Source organism: Lepisosteus platostomus, chromosome 10 (assembly GCF_059453375.1).
Source record: "Lepisosteus platostomus isolate fLepPlt1 chromosome 10, fLepPlt1.hap1, whole genome shotgun sequence".
Classification (NCBI taxonomy): domain Eukaryota; kingdom Metazoa; phylum Chordata; class Actinopteri; order Semionotiformes; family Lepisosteidae; genus Lepisosteus; species Lepisosteus platostomus.
In genome coordinates, this window is record NC_142620.1 from 16,313,920 (window position 1) to 16,328,532 (window position 14,613).

Here is a 14,613-nt window from a genome sequence, read left to right on the forward strand (position 1 = left end):
CTGCATCTTTGTTATTATAACATTACCAAACTTTATATGATTCATTTTTTATGTGCATCCGTTGTAATTGCTATTTTCTCATCAATTCTCTAAAAAGGTTTTATTACTGAACATTTTACTCTGAGATGAAGCTTTTGTTAAAAGGGAAAAGCCAGTGATTTAAGTTAATTCCTTGCTATATTCAAATACAGCATAAATTACACAGTAAAACCCCTTGATGACATCCTGAACTGTGTATCTTCTTCTTGGTGCACAAGGAAAGAAAGATTTGTCTATCAGCGAACAGGGGTTATACATGACTAAAAATCCAAGTGTAGATCAATGTCTCACTGATATGAACTTGTAGACAAATTATCAAATCGACAACAGCTGGCTATGTAGGAAAAGAGATGTGAAGACTGGTGTATGAAAACATTAAGATATCGTTTTTTAGGTATTCCAATATGCCAACAATATACAATTATTTTACTTTTTACATATTAAAGATAATAAGAATGGTCATAGTTTTATCTCCATTTAATTGTTTTTAATTGGCTTTTCATTTTTGTGATGAACAAAAGTAATCTTATTCACGAATATAAGATCACAATTAAAACTATTTTCATATGTAACAAAATTTCCAATAATTGGAGAAGGAAATATATGATGTTCACTACATGTCTGCGTTTTAGCGTATTTGTAATATGTTCCAAAAATCGACAGATCGTTAAATATTAATATAATGTATAACATACATAGTATATTTTTACGTAATATGTGAAATATAACGTTAAATATTTAACTTCTCTTTCACAAGTGTGGGAGGAGTGTTTAGGGCCCTGGATTCCAAACTGGGAGGTTAAGGGTTCAAATGGCGGGTAGGGCACTACTGTTGTACCCAATAAGGTTCTGCAGACAGATTGCTCCACTAAAACACCAAGCTGCATTACTTTAAATGGGTCTAGGTAATAGCGTTACCCACGTAAATTAATAACAAATGTCCAGTATTTTAAACTGTACCTCTTTTTCTACCACGTACGAGATTACTCGTAAATTAAAATAAATTAATTGTAAATGAATGTTTGTTTTAAGAAACCAAACGGTAACTCGCCAGGAAAGAACGTTAGATGCAAACAATTGTGTCTTCTGGAAGTCTGTGTTCATAACCACTTAATCCTGTAATGCATATGATTTTTGAATCAGGGAAGCCGTAATTCACGTTTCACCATTCCCAAGAGAACTCCCGTTTTCAGTATTACAGTACAAGCAAATGCATAATAAACGAATTTGCTAATAATTCTTCCAACCTTAATTGTATTCAATGTAAGTAAAAGAACAGGATGCGCATTCACAACGATAACAACACCACATCTTCGCCCCTGCGGCTGAACGTGATTGCGTTATACCTGCGACAACATGACGTATTCTGTGCGCCAGCATCGAGAAAGTAGTGTTGGCGTTTCGTCTGGCAATTTAAGTTCGTAAAAAGTTTTTCCCTAATTAAAATTTTTAATTTGAAATATTCGCGTGTTTTCGCTGTGCATTTCGTTACTTTAGTGGATTACATGACTTTAAATGGTATATTTAGTAACGCAGTCATCATTTTGAAGAGGGGGTGGGAATGGTTAGTGATGAGTCCTGCAAAGCATAATGAGCTCTTTTCAAAGTGCTGTTGAGCAGCCCGACGACTATTCTGATCAACAGGAAAATGAACTTGAGGCCCTTGCATCCATCTATGGTGATGATTTTGAGGACATCCGGGAAAAAAAGCCCTGGAAGGTAGGTGTACGTGCATACTGGGTTCAATAGTCCGTTTAGCGGAACTACGTACCAGACGTCAGCAAAATACAACTGGCAAGAGAACCTTTTTTATACCTGCTAACGATAAGCATTGCAATCCCTCACATTAAATCATGGGACTTAAGTGACCTGTCACACAAACATCAATCGCCAGTTTGCAGAAGTGTTTTTATATTTTGGTGAATACACAGGGCTCAGTAGCTTAGTCATGTTACTCAGCATCCTCTCGAGAAAAATGTATAGACGCTAAACGTGTAAAAACCTAGTGCAACTCTGATATCGCATATTGTTGATTTGTTCTTACTGTTCACATTTCTTTGGATAGGTAATGTTACAAAAATGCGTTGACACATCACAGGGAATTTGAGAAACCCCCTTAGGTGAATGGTGTTTGTTCAGTGTACTGTAAAATCCCCTCCAGAGATTTCCCACTAGTTTATTTCTGGAAGTACTGCAGGAATTACACTGTAGTTCCTCTATTGCTCTAAACAATCACATCAGTTTTCACAATTGAGGTGTCCGAGATGTAAGATCCTAGCTTGAAATGTTGTCTTATAGTTTATTTTATGTTTTTAAATGTATTTAGGTTAACCGCCCCCCAGAAGTGTATTTATACCTACGTCCCAAGGGTCTGAGCTCTCGACAAGAGATTTATGTTACAGTGGATCTACAGGTTAAATGCCCACCTAAGTACCCTGATGTGTAAGTAATAAAGGACTCTGTGAATGGATAATGATGGACTAAATGTTGATGTAATTGAAAAAAATCTGAAGTTACATCTCATATACCACTCTTTTTATCTTATGTTTTAATGTTTTTGTCATATCTTGAGAAAGAATGCAAAACGTATGCAGAAACAGGAACCTGATGCTGTATTGTGAAAAGAAAATTTCTTAAACAGCAGTTTTGTAAGGAGAAATAGACCACAATTACTCCCAGGCTATGTGAGAGACTGATGAATTCTTACAGGAAACTTATTTTAAGTTATTACTGTTAAAGGGGGTTCCAGACCTTACTGAATGCAGAGTGCACTTACTTTTTAGATAGATAGATAATACTTTATTAATTTCACACAAGGCTTCTGAATGTTGACTGATTTTTTTCCTTAATAAAAAATGAAAAGTAAAATTTGTGTGTGTTATTTACACATGAGGTTAGATTTATCTACCATTAGGACTTGGTGAGGTCTAGGTGAAGGTCAGATATGTCTTAATATGTAAGACCATAGAGTCTTAGGAGGGTGTACAATACTTTCTCTTTCACATTACTGTATTGAATGTCATACTAATACATCCATACGAATGTATATCAAACACCAATCAGTTGGACAAAAAATTGCCCCAGCTGAAACAGTTTAAAAACTGATGGTCTGGTATTTTGCCTTGTATTTTTAAACCTGTGTGTATTTTAATGGACAGTGAGTTGGAGTAGAATTATGATTTTATATTATTTTTTTCAAAAACATTTTGTTACCCACCCTGTAAAGGATTCTTTATTATTATTTAATGCTTCCTAAAATTCAGGAGCTGTTTTTTATTATATAGTATTTTTAAGTAATTCTGTTTTATTTTATTGTCTGATGTGGTAAAATAAAGATTAGTATACCCACTTTTGTTTTTAAAAGCCAGTTCTGATTCAGCTTTTCTCTTTTGGGCTTCAGACCTCCAGAACTTGAACTGAAGAATGCCAAAGGGCTCTCGAATGAAAATCTTCAGAACCTCCAGACTGAACTTAGTAATCTGGCTGCAGACCTCTGTGGCGAGGTAGAACAGTAAACCTTTGTAAAACCAGCCTCCAGGCTTTTAAAGTAATACAGAAACTTTGGTTTTCAGATTTTTTTCAATTTTTGAACATTGCAAAATAGTCATCTTTGATTTATTTTTTACCTTTTCTCTATTTTAAGGAAGTGAATACTTTTGTTATTGCTGTGTATAAAATTAATATTTATAGCAAATAGTGTTTTTGATGTTGAACGGATTGATGGGTTACAAGTAAAATGATTGTTTGCATCTGTTGATTGGTCTAGTTTTCAGTTTCAAAACTTTTTTTCTGGAATAGGTAATGAGATAATCTAAAATAATCTTCAGAGAGCTGACTAAGATGTGTATTTAGACTATTTTCAACTAAATAACTGGAAGTAAAAAAAGCCTTTTAAGTAAGTGAACTCTTAAGGCATTCAGGGTATCATTCTGTGCATTTAGCACCTGTTGCAGAACCAGATTGTGTTTTCAAGAGTTCCCACGTGATCGGGTTCTAAAACTCCTATTACGTTTATTACCTGGCACTGCTCCTCTTGTGTCCTATAGGTTATGATATTCCAGCTGGCAGAACATGTGCAATCATTCCTCAGCGAACACAATGTTCCACCTCCCAAGTCCTTCCATGAGGAGATGCTGAAGAACCAGCAGCGGCAGCAGGAGAAACAGGCCCAGGAGGAACAAAAGAGGATCGATCAGCAGAGGAAACAAGCAGAGCAGATGGTCAGGCTCAAACTGTCGCATTCTTTGTTGGGTCCTTTCTGTATGATCAGCACTGAAAACAAAACATTTTGCTCCAGCCACAGAGAAAACCCATCAAACTATTTTTTCTTTGCTGCAGCATCCGTTTATTAGTAATGTTATTCCTTAGCAGTCCTCTCAATGGAAGTAGCTTTTACAGACTCCATGGTCTAGTGCAAATGACAGTGATGAAGCTGGAAACCAATATTAAATATTTTCAGTATGCATATCTGTCTCTTTAGTTTTACGAATAAAATAGAATTTCAGTGTTGTTGGCATATACAGTACACATAGTGGACAAAAAATGGAAACACCAATGTAAAGCCACTGATTAGGACATTTGGATTCCATGTGAGGCCGATAGGCCTGTATGCCTTCTGGCCTGCAGTCTACCAACATCTGCAATTCTGCAGGAGGGACACAACTTTTTCCATGATTTTTAATGAAGCTGGCTCTTCATTTCCCAGGTTGAAATTTGCTTAGAGTTCCACGCTGACTCCACTGTAGACCCGGTAGCTCATGAAACATTTGCAAATTCCCTTTTCTTGGTCAGTGAACCTCCTGCTTAACATTCCTTATCAGTCGCCCCTCTTTTAAAGTCATTAAGGTCTCCTATTGCAATCTTGTTGCCCATTTTTGTAGGCAAACAGGCCTGTTCAGCATTTTGGTCCATGACCCTAATTGTGCTAGGATGTTATTTGCTTAATTAAGACATGTGCAACACCTGTGTGAAAGCCCTTGCTTTCACTATTTTTGGGTGTCCCTCATTTACCACACGTTTTGCAAGCTTTTGTCCACTGGCTGTATGTGACTGTGCAGGTTTACATGCCAGAAAATAATGTATAGAAAGTCTTATTTGTTTAAATATGAATACACTTAGAGAACTAACTAGCAGTATTTGTGAGTTGGAAACAATGGTTAATTTAATTAATTTAATTGTTCCCTTTCCACTACAGATCTAGTGATCTAAATAATGATTAAGTGCACTCACATTTCTTAGTGTTGAGAAACTCCTGAGGTGATTTTAAGGTAATCTTGAAATAAGATTAAAGTTAGGAAGGTAAAAAAATAACCAATATGCAAGATGGCCAGATGAGACTGACTGATAAAAGCACATGTGGCCAACAGAAATGACCAAAAGTCTATTGCTTGTTTAGATTTTGCAAAGATTAAACGTCTGTACAATTTCATTGCTCTCTCAGCAAAATGAGATTCTAGCAGAGATCCAGAGAAGAGAAGAGGAGAAGAGAGAAGAAAAGAAGAGGAAAGAAATCGCCAAACAGGTTAATTTCAAATTAATTCATTTCATTCTACTAAATGTATGTGGGTCTTTTTTATGTAGTCTAGTTATATTCCTGTGGCATTCAATAGAAGGAAAAACAACTACATTTTATTAAGGGTTACTGGTTTTTTTTGGTTAATCTGTGTGGAATTGGTTCAAAACAATGTTTACTGTAGGATATTTACCTCTTCATTGAAAATCTATGCCCTCATTACTCACTGCAAGTGATCTCAGAAGTGCAGAGTTAATGCATACAAAATATTTTTGGGGGATTAATTGAAGAGGGCAGATCAGTGAAAAATAAAATGTAGCCGTCAGAAAATAATGCCGGACTCCTTGTCTGCTTTCAAGAAGGAAATCGATTAAGGTTCTATCAGCTGTATTTTAGCTGAAGTTCCTGTCAGTCCATGTCAGTGCCTCAGCAAATTTTAAATCTTATACTAGAGTTTCTCTGAGCATCAAAGAATGAAAGAATGAGGCTTCATCATCAAAATTGAGAAGAGCATATTTCTAAAGAGAAGAAGGAGGAAGTTTAATAGCAGATCTATTTTTTCTGAATGGGAAATGATTTACAGGGCTAGACAAGTATGGTATTTTGAGCTACAGTACACACAGCTTTGTGTCTATGCCTATAAATTAAGAGCTATGAAATAAACTCATCTTCCGAAGTTACGCAACAGCTGTTTAAACAAGACTTAATTATGAAATAATTGGAAATTATGTAAGGCACTGCAAATATTGATTTGGCACTGAAATTTAATTGGAGAATAACACCTTGAATATGGTTGTGCCAAATGCTTTCTGAAATCCATGTTTAATTCTGACCTAACAGGAGCGTTTAGAAAGTGTGGCTCTGGCCAGTCCAGAGAGCCCTATCTCAGGGAAGATTCCCCCCAGTTTCTGTGGATCCACTGTAGAGCAGATAGATGCCAAAAGAGGGAACAATCGAAAACGAACCAATTCCAATGGGCGCAGCAGGTATGTGGTCTTCAGCTCTTTGTGTCCCTTAAGCTGGTTTCACTGGATATATCTAAAATATCAATTTTATGGATATATTTACTAATATCATTAAACGCTGGTTTTCAAATTGCTGAGGGGTGTCATTGGTAAGAATACAATAATCACTGGTATTGCAGCTGACATAGTAAATAAAGTTATATATTGGGCCTGAATTATTCTAAAGAGTGCTGGGTGCCATATATTGATAAAGAGCAAGCAGCAGGGTTTTTGAGTGGCTTAGAGTTTAGGGTGCTTGCTTGAAGTGTGAGTTGAGCCCTGCAGTGCAGACATTGTTTGAGTCTGGTCATCATTAATAGTTGACGGCCAATGGATTCAAGACGTGGCACACAATACATGAGTACTAACAAAACTTTAAAATGTGGTCAAGTTCTTAAACATTTGTATCAACAACTGCTGCTTCAAATGTTTTTCTAGCCAGAAACAAAGTGTTTAAAGGTGCTGCATGCTGCCCGTTAGAAAGATACGCCTGTTTTTAAGTTGCCATTATTTCTGTTTGTAGGCGTGATCAACAGTATTCCTCAGGTAGCAGTGATGACAGCCCCAGACCACTTGAAGTGTTGTACTTTAGTAATGGAGCTTTGGGAGACTTTACTGTCCATAGAGGGAAATGTATTGGTAAGGCCTGTCAGAAATATATTCATGCATTACTTTGTCATTTTAGAGTTTAGCTTTGTGATTTATTCTAAACCAGTTGAGCATCAGAATGATATTATTATTCCCTATGCTTTTAAAAACTAATTTCTTTAGCAAGAAGACCATTAAGACCGTTAAAGTAAATATTAGGTAAGAGATCAAGTTGTAGATTGCAATTATAAAGGCTAGTTAAACAGTTTGACACTAGTAAAATCAAATACAGAATGTAAGAACTTTTCCAGAAAGCCTTGTTCCCCATGTTTAAGTTTGAGCAAATATAACAACTCCATGTATGGTTTTAGAGATGAATTGATAAAACATAATTGTCCTGAGAGGACTTGGAAAACCCAGTATGTGCACTTGTAAAGCAAAGTCTTTATTTTATCTTGTCTTTTTATTACATTCTCTTTGTTTAAAAAGCTTTCTGTTGAAAACTTTATATGCCTTCTGGAACTGTCTTTGTGAAGGTTTCGTAACTACATTTGCCTGACTACATTTGCATTTTTCCTTAAACTTAAACCAGTACTTTGAAATCCTGTGATTTTTCAGCTGAAACATATAAAAGAACGAAACTCCTTCAGACAGTTCTTCTGTTACCATTTACTTTTACTTTCATGGTGTTGTTTTAACTGCACAATAAGTCATTAAGGAAACAGTCTTCTCCAATAAGGTAAAACCCTCTAAAGAAGTGTTCACTCACGTGTGCTTAATCATTAATGGATTGCTTGGAGTCTATGTAATGTACAGTTCTGCTTAATAGTACGTCTCTTATGAAGTAACACTTGTGTGGCATTTTGTTGCTATCCTAGGAGAGAGTGTGAAGTTGGGTCGCAGTGTGTACTATGCCTTAGAGTCCACTTCGGGGGATTTTGCAGTTGTGTACGAGTGGATTCTGAGGTGGAGTAAGAAGATTGGAAAGTTTTTCACGAGCCAAGAAACAGATAAAATAGAAAAGTGTAAAAAGCAGGTAAATATTAGATGCTTAAGTCACATTTTCAAACTGTGTTGCAACTATGTTGGGGGTAGACAACTTTCTGAGATGGAATGGAAATCTTAATCAAACGTGGCAGCTGATTACTTGAGTTGCCTGCTCTTGTCCTAAGTGCTGGGTTCCTTAACATGTTTTAAAGGATGCCCCCATCGGGATTCGAAATGGAAAAAGCATGTATGACCACGTAAAGAGGTGTGATGGTCCAAATATCTCTCTGACATTTTTCACTCTCTTAATTTCTTGCAGTCTGCATCCTTTTAAGAGATGGCGCTAATTCTTCTTTGCATATCACCAGTTTGTGTTATTACAGTCCTTTTCTAATAGTATCGGGAAGGCCAAGCTCTACGTTTCTTTTGCTATGAGGAAAATCATTAAATCACACAAATCACAAACTCTTTGTTTTTGGGGAGGTGTCTATGGAAATATCCACATCTCTATCAGAGCTCAGAATTTGGCAAGGAATGACTGATTTATTGTATTATCTCAGTTGCATTGTATTATTGTATTATCTCAGTGTTGCAATTTCTGAAGTTATCTAGTGTTCTTAAAGGGAATATAGGTATGATTATTATTTATATTCGTTTTTCAAATGGTACTTTTGGTACTTTGTAGTATTAAATTGTGCAGGGTTTCAGAAAGTGAAAGTAGTGTTTTAACTCCACAGATCCAAGGGGCAGAATGCGAACTGAGCTCTTTGCTGAAGCTTGACCACCCCAACCTTGTGCATTATACTGCCTTGAACCACAGGGAGCAGGAGGACTGCATTGTTGTCGACCTCTTAGTGGAGCATGTCAGTGGGTCCAACCTTTCCCAGAATCTCAGCACTCCGCTTTCAATCGACAAAATATGCCACTATGCCTCCCAGCTCCTCAGCGCCCTTGATTATCTCCACAGTAACTCTGTCGTGCACAAACTGTTGTCCGCCTCCAGTGTCCTGGTGGACGGTGCAGGTAATGTCAGACTCACAGACTACAGTATCTCCAAACGTTTGGCTGACATCTGCAAGGAGGACATCTTTGAGCAGCCTAGGGTGCGCTTTTGTGAAGACACTTTGCCAAGCAAGACTGGAAAGAAAGGAGATGTGTGGAGCCTAGGCCTGCTCCTGCTTGCTCTGAGCCAGGGAAAAGAAGTCAAGGAGTATCCAGTGTCTATCCCTAGCAGTTTACCCAGTGAATTCCAAGATTTTCTCAACAAGTAAGAACCTGAGTTTTGTGGTCCTTGTGATCTTCCACAATTTGGGCTGAAAGAGCGAGGCTATATAATACCAAATGGTTTGGTAAATCATACCAGTGGTTTTCTTAGTAGTCTCAAGCTGAACATGACCATGTGGTTTACTAAACTTATTTTTCCTATATAACATGTTTCCTTATAACACAATAAAGCCACATTCACTAGGATACGTATATTTCAAATGATCATCCAGTAAACATAGATGTGGGTGTCCTGAAATATAATGTATTAGAACATCTGTAAAAGTACGGCTTCATCACAGATTCATGTTTATCAAAAATATCATAAATCATTTTGTATTTTCTGTATATTTATTTCAGATCCTCCATTTTTCTGGAATTCCTTAATTGCAGAAATCAATGTAGAATTCATGTGTAGTTGGAGCATTGCATCTATAAAAAAGTATAATATATGATTTATGTAGTGCAGTGCGTGGGGTATCTTTGATAATGCCAGTTCTATACTTAAATCAATTTATGAGCCTCATATTCTAATCATAGCATTGTCTGTGTAGGTGTATTTGTATGAATGATGCTGAGCGCTGGAACACTCAGCAGCTTCTTAAGCACTCATTCATCAATCCGCCTTTGGTGAAAACACCCATACAAGGCAATGAAGACAGCCCTGAAGGTAGGTTTTTTTTGTCATTTACAGGTCATTTTCCTTATAGGGATCTCATCGCTATCATGAAAATATTTAATATTTAAAGTGCACAATTCCAATTAGTACAGGATCACTTTTTATTATATACATTTAACAATATCTTCAAACTATTTGCAAATACTGTATTAGTGTAGAGGCACGCATTTATTGTCCTGATGTTCGTTGGTAGTTGATTGAACCAGAGGGTGACTAGGCATGAAAAAAATGACTTTTTCTTACTGTGTTTTTGACATAAAAGTGTTCTCTTTGATGCAAGTTAATCAAACTCCTTTTTCCTTTTCATAGACACAGGAGTAGACTTTGCCTCAACGGTTATTCCTTACAGCCACATCCTCAATGCCCCTTTCAGCACAGAAATACAGAAACAGTTTTCACGGTATTTTAATGAGTTTGAGGAGCTCCAGCTTCTAGGAAAAGGTGCATTTGGTGCTGTAATAAAGGTAAATGAGAGAACAGTGCAATCTGCAATCCACAGTGCTGTTTTCATGTGTGTTAACACAGCCTCTTGTTATGTTATGTTGAATTTCAACTTGTTATGCACAAGCTTGTTTTTAATGCCAACTATACTCAGTCGAAAAAGTAAATGTACTGATAACCTTTTATAATATGTAAGATCTTTTATACTTTAAGTCAGCTTGAATGAAAACGCATGTAATCATATTGTGTGTTCAATGTTGTTCCCTGACTGAATGTTATTATTTGTACATCAGCTGAAAAAGAAAAAAAAACAGACTTCAACAGTTACATTTCATATTCCATCCCATACAAAATCCCTTGTTTTGCCTAGCCTGTACTTTAAAGAGATTAACTAGAATATGATTATAGTAGAATTATTATGTATACTTGCCTGGGAGAAAATTCTTAAGTGAAAAAACATGTGTTAAAAACATCATTTAGCCATGTGTAAGAAAAACACTGTGGTTGCACAAATAGAATGACCCTAAGCCTCATGCATAAGAAGAATTGCATCAAAAGATCTGTGGGAAAATAGGATTTCAACATCAACTTCAACATCTAAAGAAGGATCCAATCAGAAAAAAATACTGAAACTTTTTGTAGTGTAGCAATGTTGTTGCAGCTGTTCTGTTGAAATATGGCTAGCAAGTAGACTTCTCTCTTTCTTTTGCTCTCTTTGTCTCCCTCTGTTGGCAGGTTCAGAACAAGCTTGATGGTTGTTACTATGCCGTGAAACGGATTCAGGTGAACCCGGCTAGCAAGCAGTTCCGCAGGATAAAAGGGGAAGTCACACTGCTTTCTCGGCTTAACCATGAAAATATTGTGCGGTACTACAATGCCTGGATCGAAAAGCATGAAATGCCCTCAACTGGGGTCCTGAGCGATGACAGCTCTGAGCCCAAGAGCTCCCCAGTGACGCCTCCGAGGGCCCGAGTGAATGAGCTTGGCATGGTGGATGATGTAGAAGACATCGCGCCGCCTCCGGCTTTGGCTAGCTCTGTGGAGTGGAGCACCTCCCTGGAGAGGTCTTCCAGTGCCAAGTGCGGTGGGGGGGATGAGGAGTCGAGCGATGACGAAGAGGAGGACGAAGACGTTTTTTGTCCATCATTTCTGTATGTGCCCCATCTCAGAACTGTAGTTCACAAATGCTGCAGATCTGGGTCTACAAATGAATTCCTTTCTCTAGTAACACTGGTGACAGTATTTTCCTCTAAATGCTGTTGCTGCAGGGGATCTGGACTTGTCTTCAGTGAGATCCATAGGGCACAGGACTCATTTCTGAGTTAGGTCTAGTTTGGATTTAGAATTAACATATAACATCTAACTTTTATTGATTAGAAATTGTACAGAGGTGTACAGGCTGGAGGAATGAGGACATTAATGTGCCATATTCCATTCTAGCTGTCAGATATATTTCTGTTATATTTCATCCAGGTTCCAATGAGATTTAATCAGTAAAGGCATGCTGCATTCCAAACTGTATTGATAGATTTAAGAAGTGGAATGTATCTACTTGTAAATTGGAGAGAGACCGTTATATTTTGTCTTGAGTTGTAACTGTGTGAAGGGTGAGACTGTATTCCAAATGTGGAAAGCGGGCTTGTGTACTGTAGGAATACACTTTGAATTTTTGCATTTATGACATTTTGAAATGTCATAACTATCAAATTAAAAACAGTAAATGGCACACATTATTGACCTGCATTGAAACATGCCTTTGTTTCAGGCCAACAAACAGCGACTCAGAAAGTGACATAATTTTCGAAAATGGCGACGGCAGTAGAGACAGTTTTACAGAGGTTAGTGTCTTGTACATGAATCCTCTGTTCTCATTTACTCTGCTTATATAAAAGGTAAAAAAAAGGGTCTCTAATGATGGAATGTTGTAATTCTTTTAGGAAGAAGGGAGTAAAAGGAAAGCAGTGGAGACTACTGGGAGCAATGAACTGGAGAGGCCTGTCCTGACAGCTCATTATCTGTATATTCAGGTTAGATGCATTAAGCAAACTTTCTATTGTAACAAGAAGAAACCAGCCTTTATATAAGTTGGATCGCACAAATATAATACACTTGCAGAACCTACAAATTATATAAGTTATTAACATTACACACAAGAAAGATTGTTTATATTTTGAATTCAAAACTTTGTAGTGCAGTATTGTGGGTGCCTCTGGTAGTGTGCTGGAAAGTAGTATCAAAAATGTGATGTGGAATTCAGCCCTTACATCTGAGTTGCAACAGGAATGCTAGTTCATGTATTCACCTTGATGGGGATTCTTGTATCTTCATACATTTTTGCTTGTGAATCTTTACATGGTGGTGTGGAGCTTAGCACTTGTACTTAGAAAATGGATGAGTGGATATTATTTTGAAGGAAACATGCAAATGCGCAGTATACTTACAATGCCCATTCCAAAGAAAACTATTAAGAAAAATCTGGTATTCAGAATACTGTCAGACTGTAAATTTAGAGATCAGTTCATCACAAAACCTGGTTAAATATTGTATATTTTTATGTTAATATGTAACTACTGTATATAAGTTCATTGGTAGCAAAGGTAACATTTATGCATACCAATATGTTACATTTCTGTGGTCTGTGCCCACACAATGATTGAAACGGTTAAAGTTGAGGAAGAAATTAAACGTACACTTTTTTCTTTATTTGTCAATTTTCTGCCATCAAGATGGAATACTGTGAAAAAAGCACTTTAAGAGATACCATTGACAGAGCCTTGTACCAGGACTCCAACCGTCTCTGGAGGCTTTTCAGAGAAATTCTGGATGGACTGGCGTACATCCATGAGCAGGTCAGTGGCAATCAGTTCTCAGGCGCTTGTAAACCCATCTCTCTCCTGCTCTTAAACGTGTTTCACGTTAAATTTCGAATCTTCAACCAAAGACTAAATTGTTTGACATCAGCTTTTGGGTGTAGTCTAGTGATGGATGTTTCATCATGTCAAACCAAAACAAATTCATGTAACAGGAGCCAAAAGGAGATAAGACCGTAATAGAAAGAGCTGAGAAGAATGAAACTTGCATGTCAGGCCTGGTTACGAAGAAACAGTGCAGGAGATTCGCGGGAGGACAGGCGGCCTGGTGGGGTTCCGAAAAGGATAATAACGGCATGCAACATCCAGCATTTTCCAACTGCAGAAAACAATCCCCTGTAGCTGTAAATATACTCCATGAGCTATAGAAACAAAACGGAAATTAGTGTTGTAATTAAACTCCACAAAATAAACTATCTGCTGTCCTTTCGCAAGAGCTTAGAAAACCAAGGAGATTTACAGTGTTGTTCTGGGTTGTTATTAGTGGCTTTTTCATCAGTAACATCTGCTTTTTCCTGTTGATTAGCATTGCACTTTTTATATAAAGTGTTGTTGCATGTTATGTAGTTCTTTGCTGTTGGTAAATGAGTTGGTAATGCTGATTGCTTTTTAGAATGTTTTTTTATTCATTCAGTGCCATTTAAAATAATTTTCAATAAAGTTCCCTCATTTAAGCAGGTGATGCCACAAAATAACAGCCACAGGACACATAGCAAAGAGTATAGAATACAAGTGAAGAGGGGTGATACAGCAACAGTGCAATGCTGTAATTAGACCACTGGAGTGTTGCATGCAGTCCTGGTCTTCATATTACAAAAAGGATAAAAAGCATTTGATAATGAGAACAGTCATTCCATGTCTGTAGGGGAAGAGTTTTGAAGACAGACTGAAAGAGCTCAAGATCTTTAAATTAAGGGGAGATTTCATTGATCAACCTGAATGGTAATTTTGAAATTATGTTGAAACTCACAGTATTTTACAGTGTTGCACTGGTGCCAGAATATACTTCTTAACAGACCTGCCAGTGATTGTGTTGGTATATATTTTGATACCTTAAAAAACTAAGCTTGATACTATAAAATAATTTGATGGAGTGAATGGATGCCAGACTTATTTTTGTTAACAAGTTCCTACTGTGAAAATACAGAAGGTGAAGTTTTAACTTTCACCTTCTTTAAAACTAAGTTTTAATTTCAGTCAGTTTAATAATATTTTTTCTTATGTTACTTT

The 14,613-nt window shown here is 36.9% G+C and overlaps 1 protein-coding gene across 2 annotated transcripts in view; it reads left to right on the plus strand.

Annotated features, from left to right (window-relative positions):
• The first annotated feature begins 1,395 nt into the window (after window positions 1–1,395).
• Window positions 1,396–14,613, plus strand: part of eif2ak4 (eukaryotic translation initiation factor 2 alpha kinase 4) — a 34,050-nt gene continuing 20,832 nt past the window's right edge. The window contains exons 1-15 of one of the 2 annotated variants that reach the window (XM_088648443.1): window positions 1,396–1,758; window positions 2,366–2,481; window positions 3,440–3,542; window positions 4,086–4,259; window positions 5,480–5,560; window positions 6,392–6,537; window positions 7,079–7,194; window positions 8,022–8,179; window positions 8,868–9,397; window positions 9,948–10,063; window positions 10,382–10,536; window positions 11,249–11,664; window positions 12,279–12,351; window positions 12,451–12,540; window positions 13,240–13,362. In XM_088648443.1, the coding sequence (XP_088504569.1) occupies window positions 1,630–1,758; window positions 2,366–2,481; window positions 3,440–3,542; window positions 4,086–4,259; window positions 5,480–5,560; window positions 6,392–6,537; window positions 7,079–7,194; window positions 8,022–8,179; window positions 8,868–9,397; window positions 9,948–10,063; window positions 10,382–10,536; window positions 11,249–11,664; window positions 12,279–12,351; window positions 12,451–12,540; window positions 13,240–13,362 (2,526 nt within the window). In that variant the 5' untranslated portion in view covers window positions 1,396–1,629. Of the gene's footprint in view, window positions 1,759–2,359; window positions 2,482–3,439; window positions 3,543–4,085; window positions 4,260–5,479; window positions 5,561–6,391; window positions 6,538–7,078; window positions 7,195–8,021; window positions 8,180–8,867; window positions 9,398–9,947; window positions 10,064–10,381; window positions 10,537–11,248; window positions 11,665–12,278; window positions 12,352–12,450; window positions 12,541–13,239; window positions 13,363–14,613 lie in introns of those variants that run through there. The other variant, XM_088648444.1, reaches the window with a different exon arrangement.